This window comes from Pogona vitticeps, chromosome 2, assembly GCF_051106095.1.
Source record: "Pogona vitticeps strain Pit_001003342236 chromosome 2, PviZW2.1, whole genome shotgun sequence".
Taxonomy (NCBI): domain Eukaryota; kingdom Metazoa; phylum Chordata; class Lepidosauria; order Squamata; family Agamidae; genus Pogona; species Pogona vitticeps.
Window position 1 is genome coordinate 168,975,353 of NC_135784.1, and position 16,210 is coordinate 168,991,562.

The 16,210-nt window shown below is 42.4% G+C and overlaps 1 protein-coding gene across 2 annotated transcripts in view; it reads right to left on the minus strand.

Annotated features, from left to right (window-relative positions):
• Positions 1-16,210, minus strand: part of PIP4K2C (phosphatidylinositol-5-phosphate 4-kinase type 2 gamma) — a 46,839-nt gene that overhangs the window by 15,265 nt on the left and 15,364 nt on the right. For both annotated transcript variants that reach the window (XM_020778471.3, XM_078384689.1), the window contains exons 3-5: positions 12,471-12,567; positions 6,651-6,794; positions 3,638-3,784 (exon numbers count right to left, since the gene is read on the minus strand). In XM_020778471.3, the coding sequence (XP_020634130.2) occupies positions 3,638-3,784; positions 6,651-6,794; positions 12,471-12,567 (388 nt within the window). The remainder of the gene's footprint in view (positions 1-3,637; positions 3,785-6,650; positions 6,795-12,470; positions 12,568-16,210) is intronic.

Consider the following 16,210-nt stretch of genomic DNA (forward strand, 5'->3'; position numbering starts at 1 on the left):
GCCATACAAACCCTTCTCCCCACACCCAAAGAGGCACATGCCTGCCCAAACCACTCTTGAAAAGGTAAGGGCTACTGCCAGGGGAAATTGCTCTATTCCTTCCCAGGGGAACACAGTTTTGATGCCCATGATATTCTAAAACAAGAACAAACCACATTTGAGAAGCTAGCATGCTTTTGTTGGGGAGGAGATGGGTTCGTGACCGCAGATGCAATTTGGTAAAACAAGACGGGGAAAGGGTCAATGAAAAGTCCTCCTGCCCACCCAACTGCTCCGTTCCCGTGTTGTTTTTGCCCACACCCCTTCACCTCTAGATAAGCTGGCAAGAGTTTTCATATTCAAGAGCAATCAGTTCAGAAGAAGGATCTTGCTAAGCATTTAATTGGCCACTAAGTCAATTAACATCATATCAATGTCAGTTTAATGGCATACCTTTGCAAGTGGCACATGAGCCATGTTCCACCAGCACAAGCCAGCTGCATTTAACCTCAGAACTGAAGAGCTGGAAGGAGCCCTGTGGGTCACCTGAGTCCAGCCCCTGTGAAGGAGGCACCGTGGGGGAATCAACGCCCAAACTCTGGCTCCACAGCCAGAGGCCTTAACTCACTGAGCTATCCAGCAGTCCTGCCAGAGCCTTTGTTATGGGACCCTTCCTCCTCTCTCCTGCCTCCTAAACATTTGCAATTGCAAACAAGGACCTAATTAACTCTGCTTTAAAAAAAGGTATAACCTTGCTGTGGGAGAACTGGCTTTTAGTCAGTAATGATGGGTAGCCAAGCAGGAAGATAGAGTGGATAGACACAATGAAAGAACTCCCTGAAGAGAAGGGACCGTTTCACTGGAATAACAAGAGAAGGAGGGAAGGCTGAACAGGCACCAGGAAGCCGGAGTCAACAAAGCAGGCACAGACAAAAGCTTCTGAGAGTAGGACCTGCCTGGAGTTTGAGGCCCTCATTAGAAGCCCTTTTATGTGGTGCACAACCCCATAAGGAAATGTCGGTGGGTACATGAGGTGGGTCTTTCTCAGCAGTGCCCCCCCCCCATTGTGGAAGTCCCTTCCAAGGCAATTGAGGCTGGTTCTAGTTGTTCCAATGGGCAACTAGAACTGTCCTGCTCCAAACGGCTTTTGGTTTTTAGAATGATTTTTTGAAAAAAAAAACTCTTTTGGAAACTGTTTTAAATAATTTTGTTAACGTTTTAAATTTCTTTTCAAATATTCTAACATTGTTTTGAATGGGTTAACCTAGAGTCAATTTTATTGTAAAGTGGCTTGGGAGTCACGAAAAGCAAAAATAAAATAAAATAAAATAAAAAGTCAAGGAACAAACGGTTTAAATAATAAACCAATAAAACAATGCCCTCAGATTTCAACGTGGTATAACCATCAGTTTAAGGCTCACATTTCAGGGCAAGCCTGGCACTTAAGGAGAGGGCGGACACAACTGCAAAAAAATACACGTGTAGCCACAGCCACCATTCAGGAGGTCAGCCAGAGTTTCTGAAGGAAAATGGATGGCTCTGGTGTTGCGTGCGGCCTTCAGATCCGAACTGGGCACCCTTCTTAGGAGATCTAGTTCAGGCGAGCAAATTTTAATTGGCTTGAAAGAAATGGCTGGAGGATGCTCAGAGGAAAACACTCGTCTCTGACCTTAGAAGTGGGAAGTCGGGGTGGAGGGAGGATCTTGCCTCGGAAATCAGTGCTGCATCTTACTGTACACTGTTTAGAAAGGACCATCAGAGCACATGGTGCTTTATGAAACAACATGAGCAAGAGATGGTCTTTGCCCTGAGGAGGTTATTAACTAAATTTAGACACAACGTCTGGCCAGGAAGGAAAGCAACAGAAGGAGAAAGAGAAAGGGAGCGTGAAGACCTATAAGGGGCAAATCTAAGCAAATCCAGTTACACTCCCTGAGGCTGCAATCCTATATTCACAAGCTAAAGAGAAATTTCCTTCAAACTCAGCAGTACTTAATGGATTTTGAATGGATCAGTATTGGATTCTAATGTTAGGCTTCATTTCCGTTAGGATTAAGCCAGACATGGACAGCGGTCATCTTCCAGATGTTGCTGGACTGGAATTTCCATTGTCCTTCATCTGGTTATGGGCTAGCAAGAGTTGAAGGCCAACCACATCTGGATGGCCACAGTTACCTATTCTTGGGCTAAGACAGAGGCTTCACCGTATCTCTGAAAGAGGAAGAAAAAGGTGGGTGATGCCACCACATAAGATGAAATTCTAGGCACCAAGGGCTTATGGACAGTTTAAAAAGAGAATGAAGCTTCAGGCAGGTCAGGATAGCAAAGCGAGAGAAGGAAACGATAGTTCTGTTCAATTCCCCTCCCTCCCTCCCTGCAATACTGCCCTCCTGGCAACTTATAAAGAAGTTTAAATGAACAACTGTGCCAATACTGGAGCGCACAAACTCAAGGTCATGCAATCCATGTTAAGCACAGGGAATCTGGTTGGTTCCAAACCAGAGCAAGACCACTCTGCTTCTTTAAGAAAGCATGCTTGCCATTGTGCTATACAGAGTGGCTCATGGTCCAGATTGTCATTGTTGTTGTTGTTGTCATCATCATCTTAGAACTTAAGGGACCCTATGGGTTGCATGTCAAAAGGCATATGGAATGAAGGAATTTTGTGTGCAAGTAACAGGCCTACACTTAACTCTGCCTTTAACAAGTGGATATGTGATCAGCCAAAATGAGCTGATGCCTCAACATTACTCAGGCAGATGCCCTTTTCATTCCTTCTCCCACATATAGAGAAGAGATGAAGGGATTGAACTGGGGGGGGGTGTAGGGTACCTGCAGAACACATACCTGAACAACTTAGCAGTGGCCTCGTGGAATAAACGATCACTTATTTATTCAGTGGAAGAACCTCCACCAAATAAACAGTTTAAAGCAATCTTTATGAATTCCCTTTTGCCTTTGCCATTGTTCCGTGATTGTAATCCCCCTTTTACAGCTGAAGAGTTTAAAGAGAGGACTCCTTGCTGACAAGCCTTCTCAGGAAGAAAGCTGGGTACTGCCACTCAGCCTTGCCCTCGGCCACCTCCCAGTCTCTCTTTACCTTTGATTCCTTGCCTTTGTTCTGCAGCTTCAAGCCTCTAAGAAAGAAAAGAGTTCAACAAGCAGGGAACCACCTGGAAAGCAGCAGCTTCTCAAAGGTAGCCATGTCAACAAGGCCAAGACTTCTGGACACAGAAATAAATATGGGCTCAGTAAGAGAAACGAGGAGGAGATCTGGGAGGTAAAACCCAAGACTAAACCCAAGACTGGGAGGTAAAACCCAAGACTAACCCAAGAACCCAAGAGTAATCAATCCAAGTGCTCTAGGTGGATGGGTCTGATATATTAGCATCTGACACACATGTTCACACCTCACAACACTTACATGATCAAGCCAGACCTTAAGTAGCACCACTGACTCCATTTCTCCCCAATCTGGCACTCACCGATGTTGGACTCTTAATTCTCTTCATTGGGACTGATGGGCATTCAATGCCCCTCATTCAACAGCTCTGGAGGGCCCTAATGGGAGAAGGCTGGCCTGTATACATGACAAGCATGGCATGCAAGAGACTGCCCATTGAGACGGAATACCTGCCCAACCTCACATGCACATTACCTTCAGATCATACTTCCTGTGCACGGTAAGCCTGTGGCTGAACATGTTCCTCATGACCAACATGTAGCTCTCTTCATTGTCCACGCTGAGTCGGTACATGCCCAGGAACTGGGGCAAGAGGGTGCTGCCATGGCATTTCACAATGTACTAGAAGAAGATGATGCCAACAAGAGAGTTAGAAAATACCAGTTGCCAACTTCCCAGTTGCCCAAAACAGATGATGGTAACCAAAACAGCTGGGAGAGGACCTGTTCATGGTCATGGGATCGTTTTAGAAAACAAGTAAATCAGAGCACAGAACCAAAATCGCCATGTTGGAGTCCAGTTCCACAGGCTCCCCTGACTTTTGATAAATCAACCCATGAGTTGATTCAAATGGTGCTCCCTGAGTTTTGCAAATGGTGCCTTGAGAATTTCAGATGAAATTTTAAAAGACAAGTCATAAGGGCTTTTGGTTATAAATAACACTCAAAAGTGCATGCACTATGCTTTGTGTAGTGTCTAGATAGGCAGGATAAACATTTTAAATAAATTAATTAATAAACTATGGACATTCAAAGCGAAAAGGCATCATTCAGGGCTTTTACTGGACCCAACTCAACTAACGACACCTCTCTGATAATAACTACTCCATACCAACACTCCCCCCTTTTCAGCTCTCCAGGATCAACTTCCTCTTTGTTCACCTCCACCTTTGCTCTTGATTATTAAATGGGTTATCTTTTCTTTTACAGCTACATTTTGACAGCTGAGCTTAAATGGCACTCTAGATCTTCCTTCCAAATGGCTCAGAAGGACTAACCCTCCCCCTAGTGGCAGGTAGTGAATCTGCTTCCACACTTAATTCACCACCACCAGTTCAACTTTAGCTTTGCCAGCAGGACTGCCAAGTCTGTTTTTACGGCTGCTTTACAAGGATCCTGTGTGTGCCACTTAGTGTTCTGATCCAAATAACTGCTACTGACACTTATACTTCCAAGAAGTGCCCTTGCTGCTTCATTTTGGAATGCTGTATTGCAACAGGAAATCTGTTTTTCATCCAGCATCAGCTAGGCCAGGGGTCAGGGAACTTTTTTACCTTTTACCCCCCAAAAAATTTATATACGCCGACGTTACCCCCTTGATTCAAAAGGAAGGAAATCATACATTATTTGAATTAAAAATATTATTGAATCTACACAGGCTGTGTACCGAACTAGCAGGATGCACCAAATGTGATAAAGATGTGCACTATTTTTGCTGGAACACATTGCACTCCAGCCTTGGTGTGGTATAGGGAGTAGTAAGGTGTCCAACGTGCTTAGCAAGTTGCATTACATTTTTGCTAGCTCGCAGAGGATTTAATCATCATCAGTGGCTACCAGAGTTGTGCTAGCAATGACATGCTTGCTAGAGACAGCCAACGCAGAATTGGGGAGGGGGCTTTCCCTACCACTTTAATCATTCTATGTGTGATGTGCAAAAACGAACAAACCAGGCTAAAGGCCATGTCACCCACCCTGGTGCCACAGCCCAAAATCAAAGGACCATTGCGCTAATGAGGGTGAAAGAGGAGAGTGCAAAAAACGGTCTGTAGCTCAACATCAAAAAAACTAAGACCATGGCCACTGGCCCCATCACCTCCTGGCAAATAGAAGGGGCAGATATGGAGACAGTGACAAATTTAACTTTCTTGGGCTCCATGATCACTGCAGAGGGTGACAGCAGCCATGAAATTAAAAGACGCCTGCTTCTTGGGTGTAGCACTCTGCTCATTACCCCCAGGATTTTCACTTTTACCCCATTTGGGGTAATTTACTCCTGTTCCCTGACCTATGAGCTAGGCTGATTATATTAGTCTCAGACCCTGTATATTTCATCTGATGGGTGTTACAATGTGCAAATTGGGTCAACAAATACATTTTACAAAATGTCCCTGATTTTGCTTAACAAACAGCCTGAAGAAATGTCATCCTGAATTCAGAACCTTGTTCTACTTTGTGAAATTTCTGTTTTAATGAAGGGATTATACTACTGTTGCTATCTGATCTTCCCTAATGGACCAACATGACCTGTTTCAAAAGCAGTACCTATAACCAGGTCTGTACACACTTTACCAGTTTGTGATCACAGGCCCAAGGGAAAGATTTGGTAGTTTGCAGATAGAACCTGTCTCAGCTTCTGAACAGTTATATAGTGTTGAGGCGCTTTATAAATAACGTTGCTGCTGTTCTTAAGACAGAAAAATGTGGAGCATTCCTTCATTGTCAGCATTTTTTACTTTCAGAACCTTGCTCCTAACGTTGTGAAGAAAAGCTCAAAAAGATTTCGCAGCTTCTGCTCAAATATCAGAAATAGTTGAAGAATTGAGGAGAACTCCCAGTGATTGGGGGTAAAGGGTTTAGTATCCTAAGTCCGCCCCTACCCTACCTATGGGTAACCGAAAAAAGCCCTGTAAAACTTGCATACATTCTTAATTTAAGTCTGGCACTTTGTTTTATTTTACATTATGAACACAGACACTTGGAACCCAAAATAGATTTACGTAATAAAGCAAAAGCAAAGTGTGCTGCTTATATACTGCCCAAGAGTACTTAAAGGACTCTCTGGGCAGTTTACAACATAATTATGCAAGCTACACATTTGCACCCCCCCCCCCGCTCCCCAGTGAGCTGAGTACTCAGTTTACTGACCTCGGAAGGATGGAAGGCTGAGTCAATCTCAAGCCAGCTAACCTGATCTGAGGATCGAACTCAGGTCATGAGCAAAGTCTTCACTGCAGTGCTGCAATTTAACCACTGCGCTACAAGGCTCCTAAGTGTGTCCTGCTCCACTCCACCCAGCAGTCAACTATGTATCAACAAAAGTCTGCACGGGAGGTATGTGGTGAAGGGTCCAGAACAAGATATAAGGGAATGTGGAGGGACAGAGAGCTTCCATAAGCTTCCTTATGTTATCTCAGAAGCCAAATCAGAGCATAAAGCCATCTGGCTGTAGCCCCAACAAAGGAGCTGTGTCTGCCAACTTAACTTACCTGGTGGTAATGGGACAGAAGGCTGTGCATATCAGCCACATCTTCACTGGAGATCTCTTTGATGACCAATGTCCTGTCATAAGATAAGAGGAAGCGTCCCCCACCTTCAGTCTCATAGGTTGGTGGGCTGCGGGTCAGCGAGACCTGGAAAAAGTCAAAGAATGATCCAGTGATGACCAGAGCTGATGATTGTGACAGGTCTGTTTACTCAAGAAGATGGATCCTCTTGTCTAAAAGAGACAAGAGAACTGGGTAACTGAGATGGATTATGGGGCCACAATGAAAAACATTTCCCTGCCTATCACTCAGCAAAAAAGCAACTGAACAAAACACATAGCTTCAGCTCATGCCCCAACAGGGTCATTTCCCCTTTCACTGGCACCTCTTCAGTAGCCATATACAAGGTGGAAAGTCTCTTCATAAAAGGGCAGGGAACCTTTGGTGTTCTGTTGCATGCTTTGGCCAACATTTTCTATCAGTCCCGGCCAGAAGGACCAGTTTTAAGGTACTGGAGGAGAAGCAGCCCACAGCGTCTGGAGGGCTCAATATTCCCCTGCCCACTTTCCAGAGGTTTGTAGGGTACAAAGACAGGGCAGAAAAAGCTGAGAGACCGGTAGAATGAACGCCTTTCCTGCCTCTTACGTGGGAGAACCAGGCTAAGATACTCCCCCCCCACACACTGTCCCTAAAGGTGAGAAAACCTGAAGAATAGCAGAACAGAGATCCCATTGGTTGTTGTGGGTTTTTCGGGCTCTTTAGCCATGTTCAGAAGGTTGTTCTTCCTAACATTTTGCCAGTCTCTGTGGCCGGCATCTTCAGAGGACAGCAACCTGTGCTCTGGGGAGAGATCCCATTCATCAAGTCAAGCTTACAGGGTCTGAGGAAGCTGATGAACGGGCCTTTTGCTTTCATTGTTCCCACAGACGTGTTCTTCTTCCTTGCTCTTCCTTTTGGCAAATGTCACAAAAGGTTAGCTACCCCTCAGGAGGCCTCTTTATGAACACACGGCTCAAGCTTCAAGGCATACGACTCCCTCCCTTCTTGCTATCTAAATCCAAGGAAGCCGTTTCAGTTCTAGATCAGTGTCTGGTGTCACTGATGGACTAGATGAGGGTGAACAAATTGAAACTTAATCTAGACAAGACAGAGGTGTTCCTCCTCAGTTGAAAGGCAGATCAAGGAAGAGAGTTGCAGCCTGTGCTGAATCAGATTACACTCCTTCTGAAAACACAAGTCCACAGTTTGGGTCTGCTCTGGATTAGTCTCTGAGCCAAAATGCTGCAGGATGATTGTTAACTGGGGCTGGTTACAAGATCCCATAACCCAGTGGTGTCGAACTGTGGCCCTCCAGATGTTCTTGGCCTTCAGCTCCCAGAAATCCTGGCCAGCAGAGGTGGTGGTGAAGGCTTCTGGGAGTTGAAGTCCAAGAACATCTGGAGGGCCACAGTTCGACACCACTGCCATAACCCTTCCTGCCTCTCCCCCCCCCCCTACTATTTTAGCAGCTTCACTGGCTGTCTATCTGGTTCTGGATGCAAATTCAAAGTCTCTGTCATTGCTCCCAGACTCTAGGACACCCTCCCACAAGAGGCCAGGCTGCGCCCATCTCTGCTGTTCTTCAACAAACAGACAAAGGTCTTTCTCTTCAGGCAGACTTTCCCTTAGAGACTGTCTAGGAGACAATAAACAGGATGGCTTATATTTGTTGGGTTGCTTCTAAATCTGTTTTTAGCAATGCTTTTACTTTACATTTTAAATGTGTTATCAATTCCTCTTAAATATTTGAATAATTTACTGTTTTTAGCTTTTAACATTGTGCTTTTAATTACGGAAGGCACCTTGGGTCCAGAGGTTAGGAGGCTTGACTAAGGCTAACTAGTGAATAGTTCAAAGCATACCAAAATTTGAATGCAAAGTCTTCTAGCCTCTATACTCACAACAATTCTTGCTGTGAATACCTACACAGCTAAGCACCACAGCAGCTATCCGGAGCAGTTATGATTCATGTGGGCACAGAGGCAAGTATCGCCAAGAGATTCAGTGCTAATACATCACCAGCACTAATAACCCACTGGCCTTTTCCCACTTCTGAAAACAATTTCTCTCAAGGGAACAAATCTGAAACCAGGACTTCCAATGAAAGACAGGCAATCTTGTACACTAATTTTAATTGTATGTCTACAGGAATAATTTATAACTCCAGCAATTGACCCCAGGGGAAGTACATACTGTGCTGTACTAGCTGAATTTCAATCCCGCTTGCTAACCAATGTTCTCAAAGCACCATAAAAACAAACTGAAGTCGGTTGTGTTCTTTACTTGAAGTTTGCCAATGCACAGTATGAACAAGAAGAGCTTGGAACTGATCTAGAACAAGAAGCAAATGTACTTTCGTAGTGATGGCGAACCTATGGCACATGTGCCACAGCTAGCACGCAGAGCCCTCTCTGGGGCACGTGAGCCGTAAGTCACCATCGCCATTGGAGGACCAGTAAGTATTTCCCTATTAATATCACCCCTAGGAAAAAAAGAGAAGCATTTTACCCTCACACAATACAGGGGCAGTTGCTTTTTCTAAACTAAAACCTCAGTATTCAGGTTTAATTGCAGTGTTGGCATTTTGAAATAAATAAGTTGGTTTTGTGTTCCAGTTTGGGCACTCAGGCTCAAAAAGCCTTGCCATCATTGCTTTAGGGTAACAAAAGGGCTGCTTTTTAAAAAATGTAATAGCCGCCAACAGTTTCATAAAAGTAAGATAAACCTTACACATTTATGATGTGTTGATAATGTTTTTGGAGTTATGAGCTGCCATGTCACTTCTTACGTAACGCCGATCCTGTGAATTGTCACCCTCCAAAAGGTCCCATCCCTAACAGCTCTGCTCAGGTCTGGCAAACTAAAGGACTTGGCTTCCTTTACTGAATCAATTCCTCTCATTGTCAGTTTCTTCAGTTTTTCTTGAAATTTTGCTTTCTGATTATCTTCTTATAGTGCAAGTGCCTTAGTTCAGTTTGGCTTCTAGGGCAAGTTCAGGCTTCGTTTGACCTATAATCTATTTATTTGTCTTTCTGGCGGTCCATGGTATTCGCAGTTCTTCCCCAGAACCATATTTTAAACAAGTCCATTCTCCCCTCTGTCATCTTTCTTCACTGTTCAGCTTTTGCATCTCTATATAATAATACCATAGTATGGAAGATCTTGGTCTTTGTCTTTGTCTACAGATCCTTAAGCATCAGGATGTTTTCTAGTTCTTTCAAAGCTGCCCTTTTGAGTCTCACTCTTCCATTTTCTTGGCTGGAGTCTGTTTGGTTTCTTGGATCTAACGGAAGAGACCTCTTGTTTGTCTTTTCTTTTATCCTCTTTTATTTCTTTGTACAGTATATCCTGTTATATTTCGTGGCAAAGTTTTTTTTTTAAATCACAGTTCTCTTTGTCCAAACATGCAAGCTGCTCTACAGTTGCATTTAGGATTCCAACCCTATTTTTGTCATCTCCTACTCTTGCTTTTCACCTGCTATTTACCATTTTAAAGCACTTCATGACTTACCCATTAAAGCTTTTCTTTTGGCTAAAGGAATAGTATTTTGCATTCTTCCCTGGTGAAACTACTGGCTTCAGTCCACAGCACTTCTGGTGTGCTATTGGCTGAGTTTAGTAATTCATATCTATGCTTTACCTGATTTTTAAATTCCTCAGGAATTTCTTATGTTATTTAAATTATAATTTGTTACTCGGATTGTTTTACTGTGCTTCTTCACCTGTACTCTAATGTTTTATAGAGTTCTGCACCACAGGCTTAAACTTTCTGGATCTCCCCCACCCCCAGAGAGAATAGTTTCTCCATCTTCTGTTTCCAGTTATATAGCCTATTTGATTTCTCTAAGGGTCATGTGGTGATGCATACATGTACAATCACAGGTTGCTTGAAGCATGTATTTGCAATAAATAAGATTGCTGACTAGACAGAATTTTGTAAGTTGATCTGCTTTATTTCTAACACCTAGTTTGAATCCTTCAAAGGTGTTTTGCTCTATTTCATTTCCCACTCCTTTGTTCCAGCTGCCTATCGGCATGTCCTGCCCTGTTGTGTGATCAATTTCCTCCTGGACACATACATAAAAGCTTCCTATTTTTTCTTCTTCCACATTTGTAGTTTAAGCATAGATTTGAACTATGGTTATGCTGATAGGCTTTCCATGAAGTCTGATACTGAAGGATAAAAACTTGGTTTATACCTCATACCTGATTTTATTCCACCACACTTCACTATTATAGCCACATTGTTTATTCTGAGTTGATCCTCTTGTGTAGTAAAACACATTTTAATTATCTGACTGAAAATGTTCTGCTCCCGTCCACCTGAGTTAACTCACACTTGGTATTGTGATGTTGACATGTTCCATTTATTTTTCAAAATTTCAGGATTGCCCTGATTTATACTTCTAACATTTCAAGTTCTGTTTATATGCATCACATAACTTCAGATTCTCCTTCTGCATTGGTACATACCAACAACTTAACATCCTTTCTGCTTTATTGCATGTGCTTCATTTAGAATAGCATTTCTCACACTTGTCCATACCTCTTCCCCAGCAGCTGATCTGAGTGCTTTTCAACCTGGGCATCTCATTTTCCAGCAGTATCTTGTTTAATTTTTTCAACAACTTTATCGTAGGGTTTTGAGATATAAAGCATCCAGAAGTCATTTACCATTGGCTCCTTCCATGCAGTAGTAACAAGAGTTAGCTTGGATGTTATGAATTATTCTCTGCCAGTATCACCTCTGCTACTGCTGCTGCCCGGCAGCTGCTCTTTTAGAATTTCTGTACTCCCATCACCACTAGAACTCCCGATTCTCTTTTGATGATACAACCATTAGTTTCTGAAGAAAACTGAAGCATCGTAGTCTTAGTTTCAGCTTTGACTATTCTGCCTTGCATGACCCTAGTATGAGTCCAGATTAGTAATGGAGTCCAGCCTACTGATACCACTGCTCTCAGTTTCTCTGACATATTCAAACCCAATCACCGCATTAAGACATGCATCCAAGAAGAGGACTACTGCTTTCTTCTTTAAATAATGAGCAATAATATCAAGATACAGTGGACCCTCTACTTACGGAATTAATCCGTATTAGAATGGTGGCTGCAAGTCGAAAAGTCTGTAGGTTGAATCTCCATTGACTTACAATGCATTGAAAACTGATTAATCCCATAACTGGCAGTTTTTATTCTATTTTTGTTCCATTTTGGGTTTTTTCTGGTCTGTAAGTCGATTCTCCGGCTGCAAGTTGAATCTAAATTTTGCGGCCAGAGAAGTCTGTAACTCGAAAAGTCTGTAAGTCGAGCCATCTGTAATTCGAGGGTCCACTGTAGCAAATAACAACAACACTGATTGAGTAAGAAGTGGTTTTATTTAAAAAGTAACACTCAAAGCTCTGTACAAAAATTAAAAAAAACCATCTCACAGATACAAGCAAACACAGCAACCATAAAGAAATATCTGCTCACTGGTTTTCTTCTTCTGCAGCAAAGGCTTTTGGAAAGAAAAGGGCCATCCAAAACGAAGGAGAAACTGATATGATGTGTATTTCAGGAAGGAACTTACACAGAGAAAGGGTCAGTACAGTAAACGCCCCCAACCTTGTGTTTTATCCTCTGAACATCTGTATTCACCAGGATGCATGACCAGTAAATTGGGATTGGGGTGGATAAACCAAGGAGAAGGGCTCTAGTGCTAGAAATCAGAAAATGCCAAGGTCTGTTGGGGACCTAAAATTAGACAAAGACTCATCTGAAAAGAAAAGGGAGGGCTACTCACCAAATAATCCTGGTCATCTATGCTGAAGCGTTCACGGAGATTGCGGAAGACCTGCGGGCAGTACTCCTTGAATTTGAAATGGCCAGGAAGGTTCTCTCTGCAAGACAAACCTAACAGATTAGCAAAGATTCAATCAAAGTCACTGGCATACTAGTTTGTCATTGCTGAGAAGGCGTTTTGTTTTAAATAGAAGTCATCAACAAAAGCTCCCCATTATAACTCACAAAAATTAGTGCAAAGCCTCTTTTATTTTTCTTGTAAGAAAATATGTATTTTTTGGACAAGTGAGCAAGGCTCTAGCACGTAATAGCGATCAAATCAATCTGGGCATTATCTCAGTAATCTGTGGCCCATGCTCCATAATCTCCTCACCATTAGCCTCCTCTACCATATGGGGTAATCCTCCCTCATGATGTGAACGGTTTATAGTACCAGCCTGGCAGATTACTTTAACATTAAGCAGTAGAAATTGGGTTGAAGAGAGGAGAGAGGGAAAATCACCTACTATAGCATGTGTTATACAGATCTTAGTACCATTATTCAGAGATTGGCAAAAGCACTTCTGCAGATTATAATTTCCATAACTCTCCAGCCACCGTGGTTTATCAGCCCTTACTGGCTGAGGGCTTCTGTGAGTTACAATCCAAAAAAGTAACTTTTCCAGGTTCTACAGTTACAATGCTCATGGAAGGAGACGTCACACAGTCCCTTTTTAAACTTGCACGGTTCTGTGTAATCCCCTCCCCACCATTTGTAGACCAGGAGTGGACAAAGTGCTGCATTTTTGCCCATGCAGTAGGATTGCCACTTCCCCCTATCCTAGAGACACCGTCTCCCTTACCATTCCCATTTTTTGACCCAGCTTCTATTTTGAAGTTCTGGCAATGAGAAGAAAAACAGTTTTTCTGAACATGCATATAGTTAAAATGAAATTCATCACATATTTGTGCACCGTTTAAGACAGGGGTCTCAAACATGCGGCCTGGGGGCCAGATGATAGTTTGTGGCCCTCACCTTGCCTGCCCCTCCAAAGTGCCCACACATCCTCTGCTGTCAAGAGTAAAAAAAAAAGCCTTGCCTCGCTCGCCAGCTCTCTCCCAAGACAGCACCTCTTGCACCCTCCATCCAGAACTGCAGCCTGCCACCGCACTAGCCTTCTCCAGCTTGCAATGAGGCTTCACACAAAACCAAAGGAAAACGAAGGCCAGCACCACAAAATAAAACTGCAAACAGACTGCCTAGGAAGTCCGAGCAACAAAAGACCACACCACTACGAAAGACCATATATAATGTATACATTATTTCATATGGTTTGTGTGTTTGCTTATATTATTTTTATGTTATCTATCTCCCCATAGGGAACCCAAGGCAGTGCACAACAATTAAAATCATACGATAATAAGAAATTTAAAATACCATACAAAACTATGTAATGAAAAAAAATCACTGATCAAGATTTAAAACAAATTTTAAAACATTTTAAAAAACATTTCAAGATATCTAAATTTTGAAAATGGAGTGTTCCCTAACCCCCCACCTATTGCCTAAAAACTTGCCTTTAAAAAAGGTCTATGGTTAAAGCAAAATGTGCTGCTGTCAACAGTCCAGTCCTTGGGCTAAATCCAGCGGTTCATCCCAGCTAAAATAGAATCATTAAATCAAGAGCTCAATGGTGAGTCAACACATAGGTAAGCTCTCTTTATTCAGTGGGTCTACTCTAGTCATCTCTATCAACTGGATTCAGACACCCGAGATCAGAGGTAAGGTCACAACAAAATATGCTACCCCTAGAAACAAAGGGAAGGGGATGTATTCCCTACTGCATGGACAAAGGTCAACTGGGCTGACAGGTGAGTTGCACATAACCCCTGGAGACAGAACAGCATTCTTAATTGCACTTCAGCACATTAGGCTAAATTAGGGAATACAAGGCAGGTCATGTAGCCCACACGCAACTGACATCTAACATCTACTGTAGAGCAAACTCTGAGCAGAGAAAAGATCACCGTAGCATATGCAAGGATTCTCACAGTGGCCCCACTGAGCACTCTGTCCTCAGTCTACACAGCAAGAATGGAGAACAGCATGAAGGTTGGGGTTACAGGCTCACTCTGATTTTCTTTTAATTCATTGTCTGTAATTTAGCAAATAATTACCCACCAAGTACACAAATTTCTCTGGGACCATAAAACAAGTCTGCAATTAAGAACAGTTGTCTAATTTCCATTGAGATGTTCCAGTGAGAGTCTGGAGTTAAAGTATAGTAAGCAGATGAAATAGCTTGTCTACATACAATCTCTAAAAAGTCATGGCATGCTGGTGGTAGGATTTTATGTCTCTCTTATTACTGTAGGTGATAAGGTGGCACTAGTTTTTAATGATGTCTATTGAGCTATCATGAAAAATGAACTTGTCTTGTTAATTGTTGTTCATTTTTTTCAGCTCGCCCTATTTTCATTAGGTAGTCATACCAAAGCATCAAGAACATGATCACTGTCTTCCAGAAGTCTTTGGTTATGACCTGTCTAGCGGTCTAGTAATAGATACCAGTAGCAAACTTCTATCGCATTTTTGTATCTGGCATTATGAAGAGAGCTGAAGTAGTGTTGTATTTTATTTTTTATTATTTTGGCCCATCAGAAATCACTTGTTTTGGAGTCAGTGGGTCTGTTTAAATCTCTTTACCTTCCTTTTTTTTGATCCATGGTTTAATTTGGGTCTGTCCTGCAAAACTTTAAAAACTAATTTCTCATTCCCATAAACCAATAAACAAGCAGTGGGACAAAAATGCATTGGAAAGGAGCAATCGATAGGACAACACAGTGCTGAAAAACTTATTAAGATAGTTGTCCCCAACTTTGTGCCATTTAGGCAAGTCAGATTAGAATTCCCATAATCCCCAGCCAGCATGTGTACTCTAAATGATGGGAATTCTAATGCCACAGCCCAAGGACAGCTACCCTATGGTATATGCACTATGTGTTCTGTACCATCAAATTGGAAACAACTTACAGTCATCTCCAAAAATATTGGCACCCTTGCAATTCTGTCAGAAAATGCAACCCTTCTCTCAGAAAATCCTTGCAGTTGCAAATGTTTTTGTACTCACATGTTCATTTCTTTGGTTTGTGTTGGAACAGCACAAAAAAACTGACAAAAAAAGTCAAATATGATACAATCCCACATAGAAACCCAAAAATGCACTGGACAAAATTATTGGCACCCTGTCAAAATTGTAAGAAATAATTGCTTTTCAAGCATGTGATGCTCCTATAATTTGTATTTAGACACACCTGTCACAAGTAAGAGGTGTGGACAATATAGTAATCACACTTGCAACCAGTTAAGATGGAGAAAAGTTGCCTCAACCTTTGTGTTGTGTGTGACACTGAGCATGGAGAAAAGAATGAAGTATAAAGAGTTGTCTGTGGATTTGAGAGAAAAAATTATGGAAAAACATCGACAATCTCAAGGCTACAAGTCCATCTCCAGAGATCTTAATGTTCTGTGTGCAATATCATCAACCCCCCCGGACGTGGACAGAAGAGCAAAATTACTGAAAAATTACAACTAAGGGTTGTTCGAATGGTGGATACAGAACCCAACAAATTCAAGCTGATATGCAGACAGAGGGTACAACAGTGTCAGCTCGCACTATCCGTCGGCATCTGAATTAAAAATAACACTATGGAAGGAGACCTGGGAGGACACCACTGCTGACACAAAGGCATAAAAAAGCA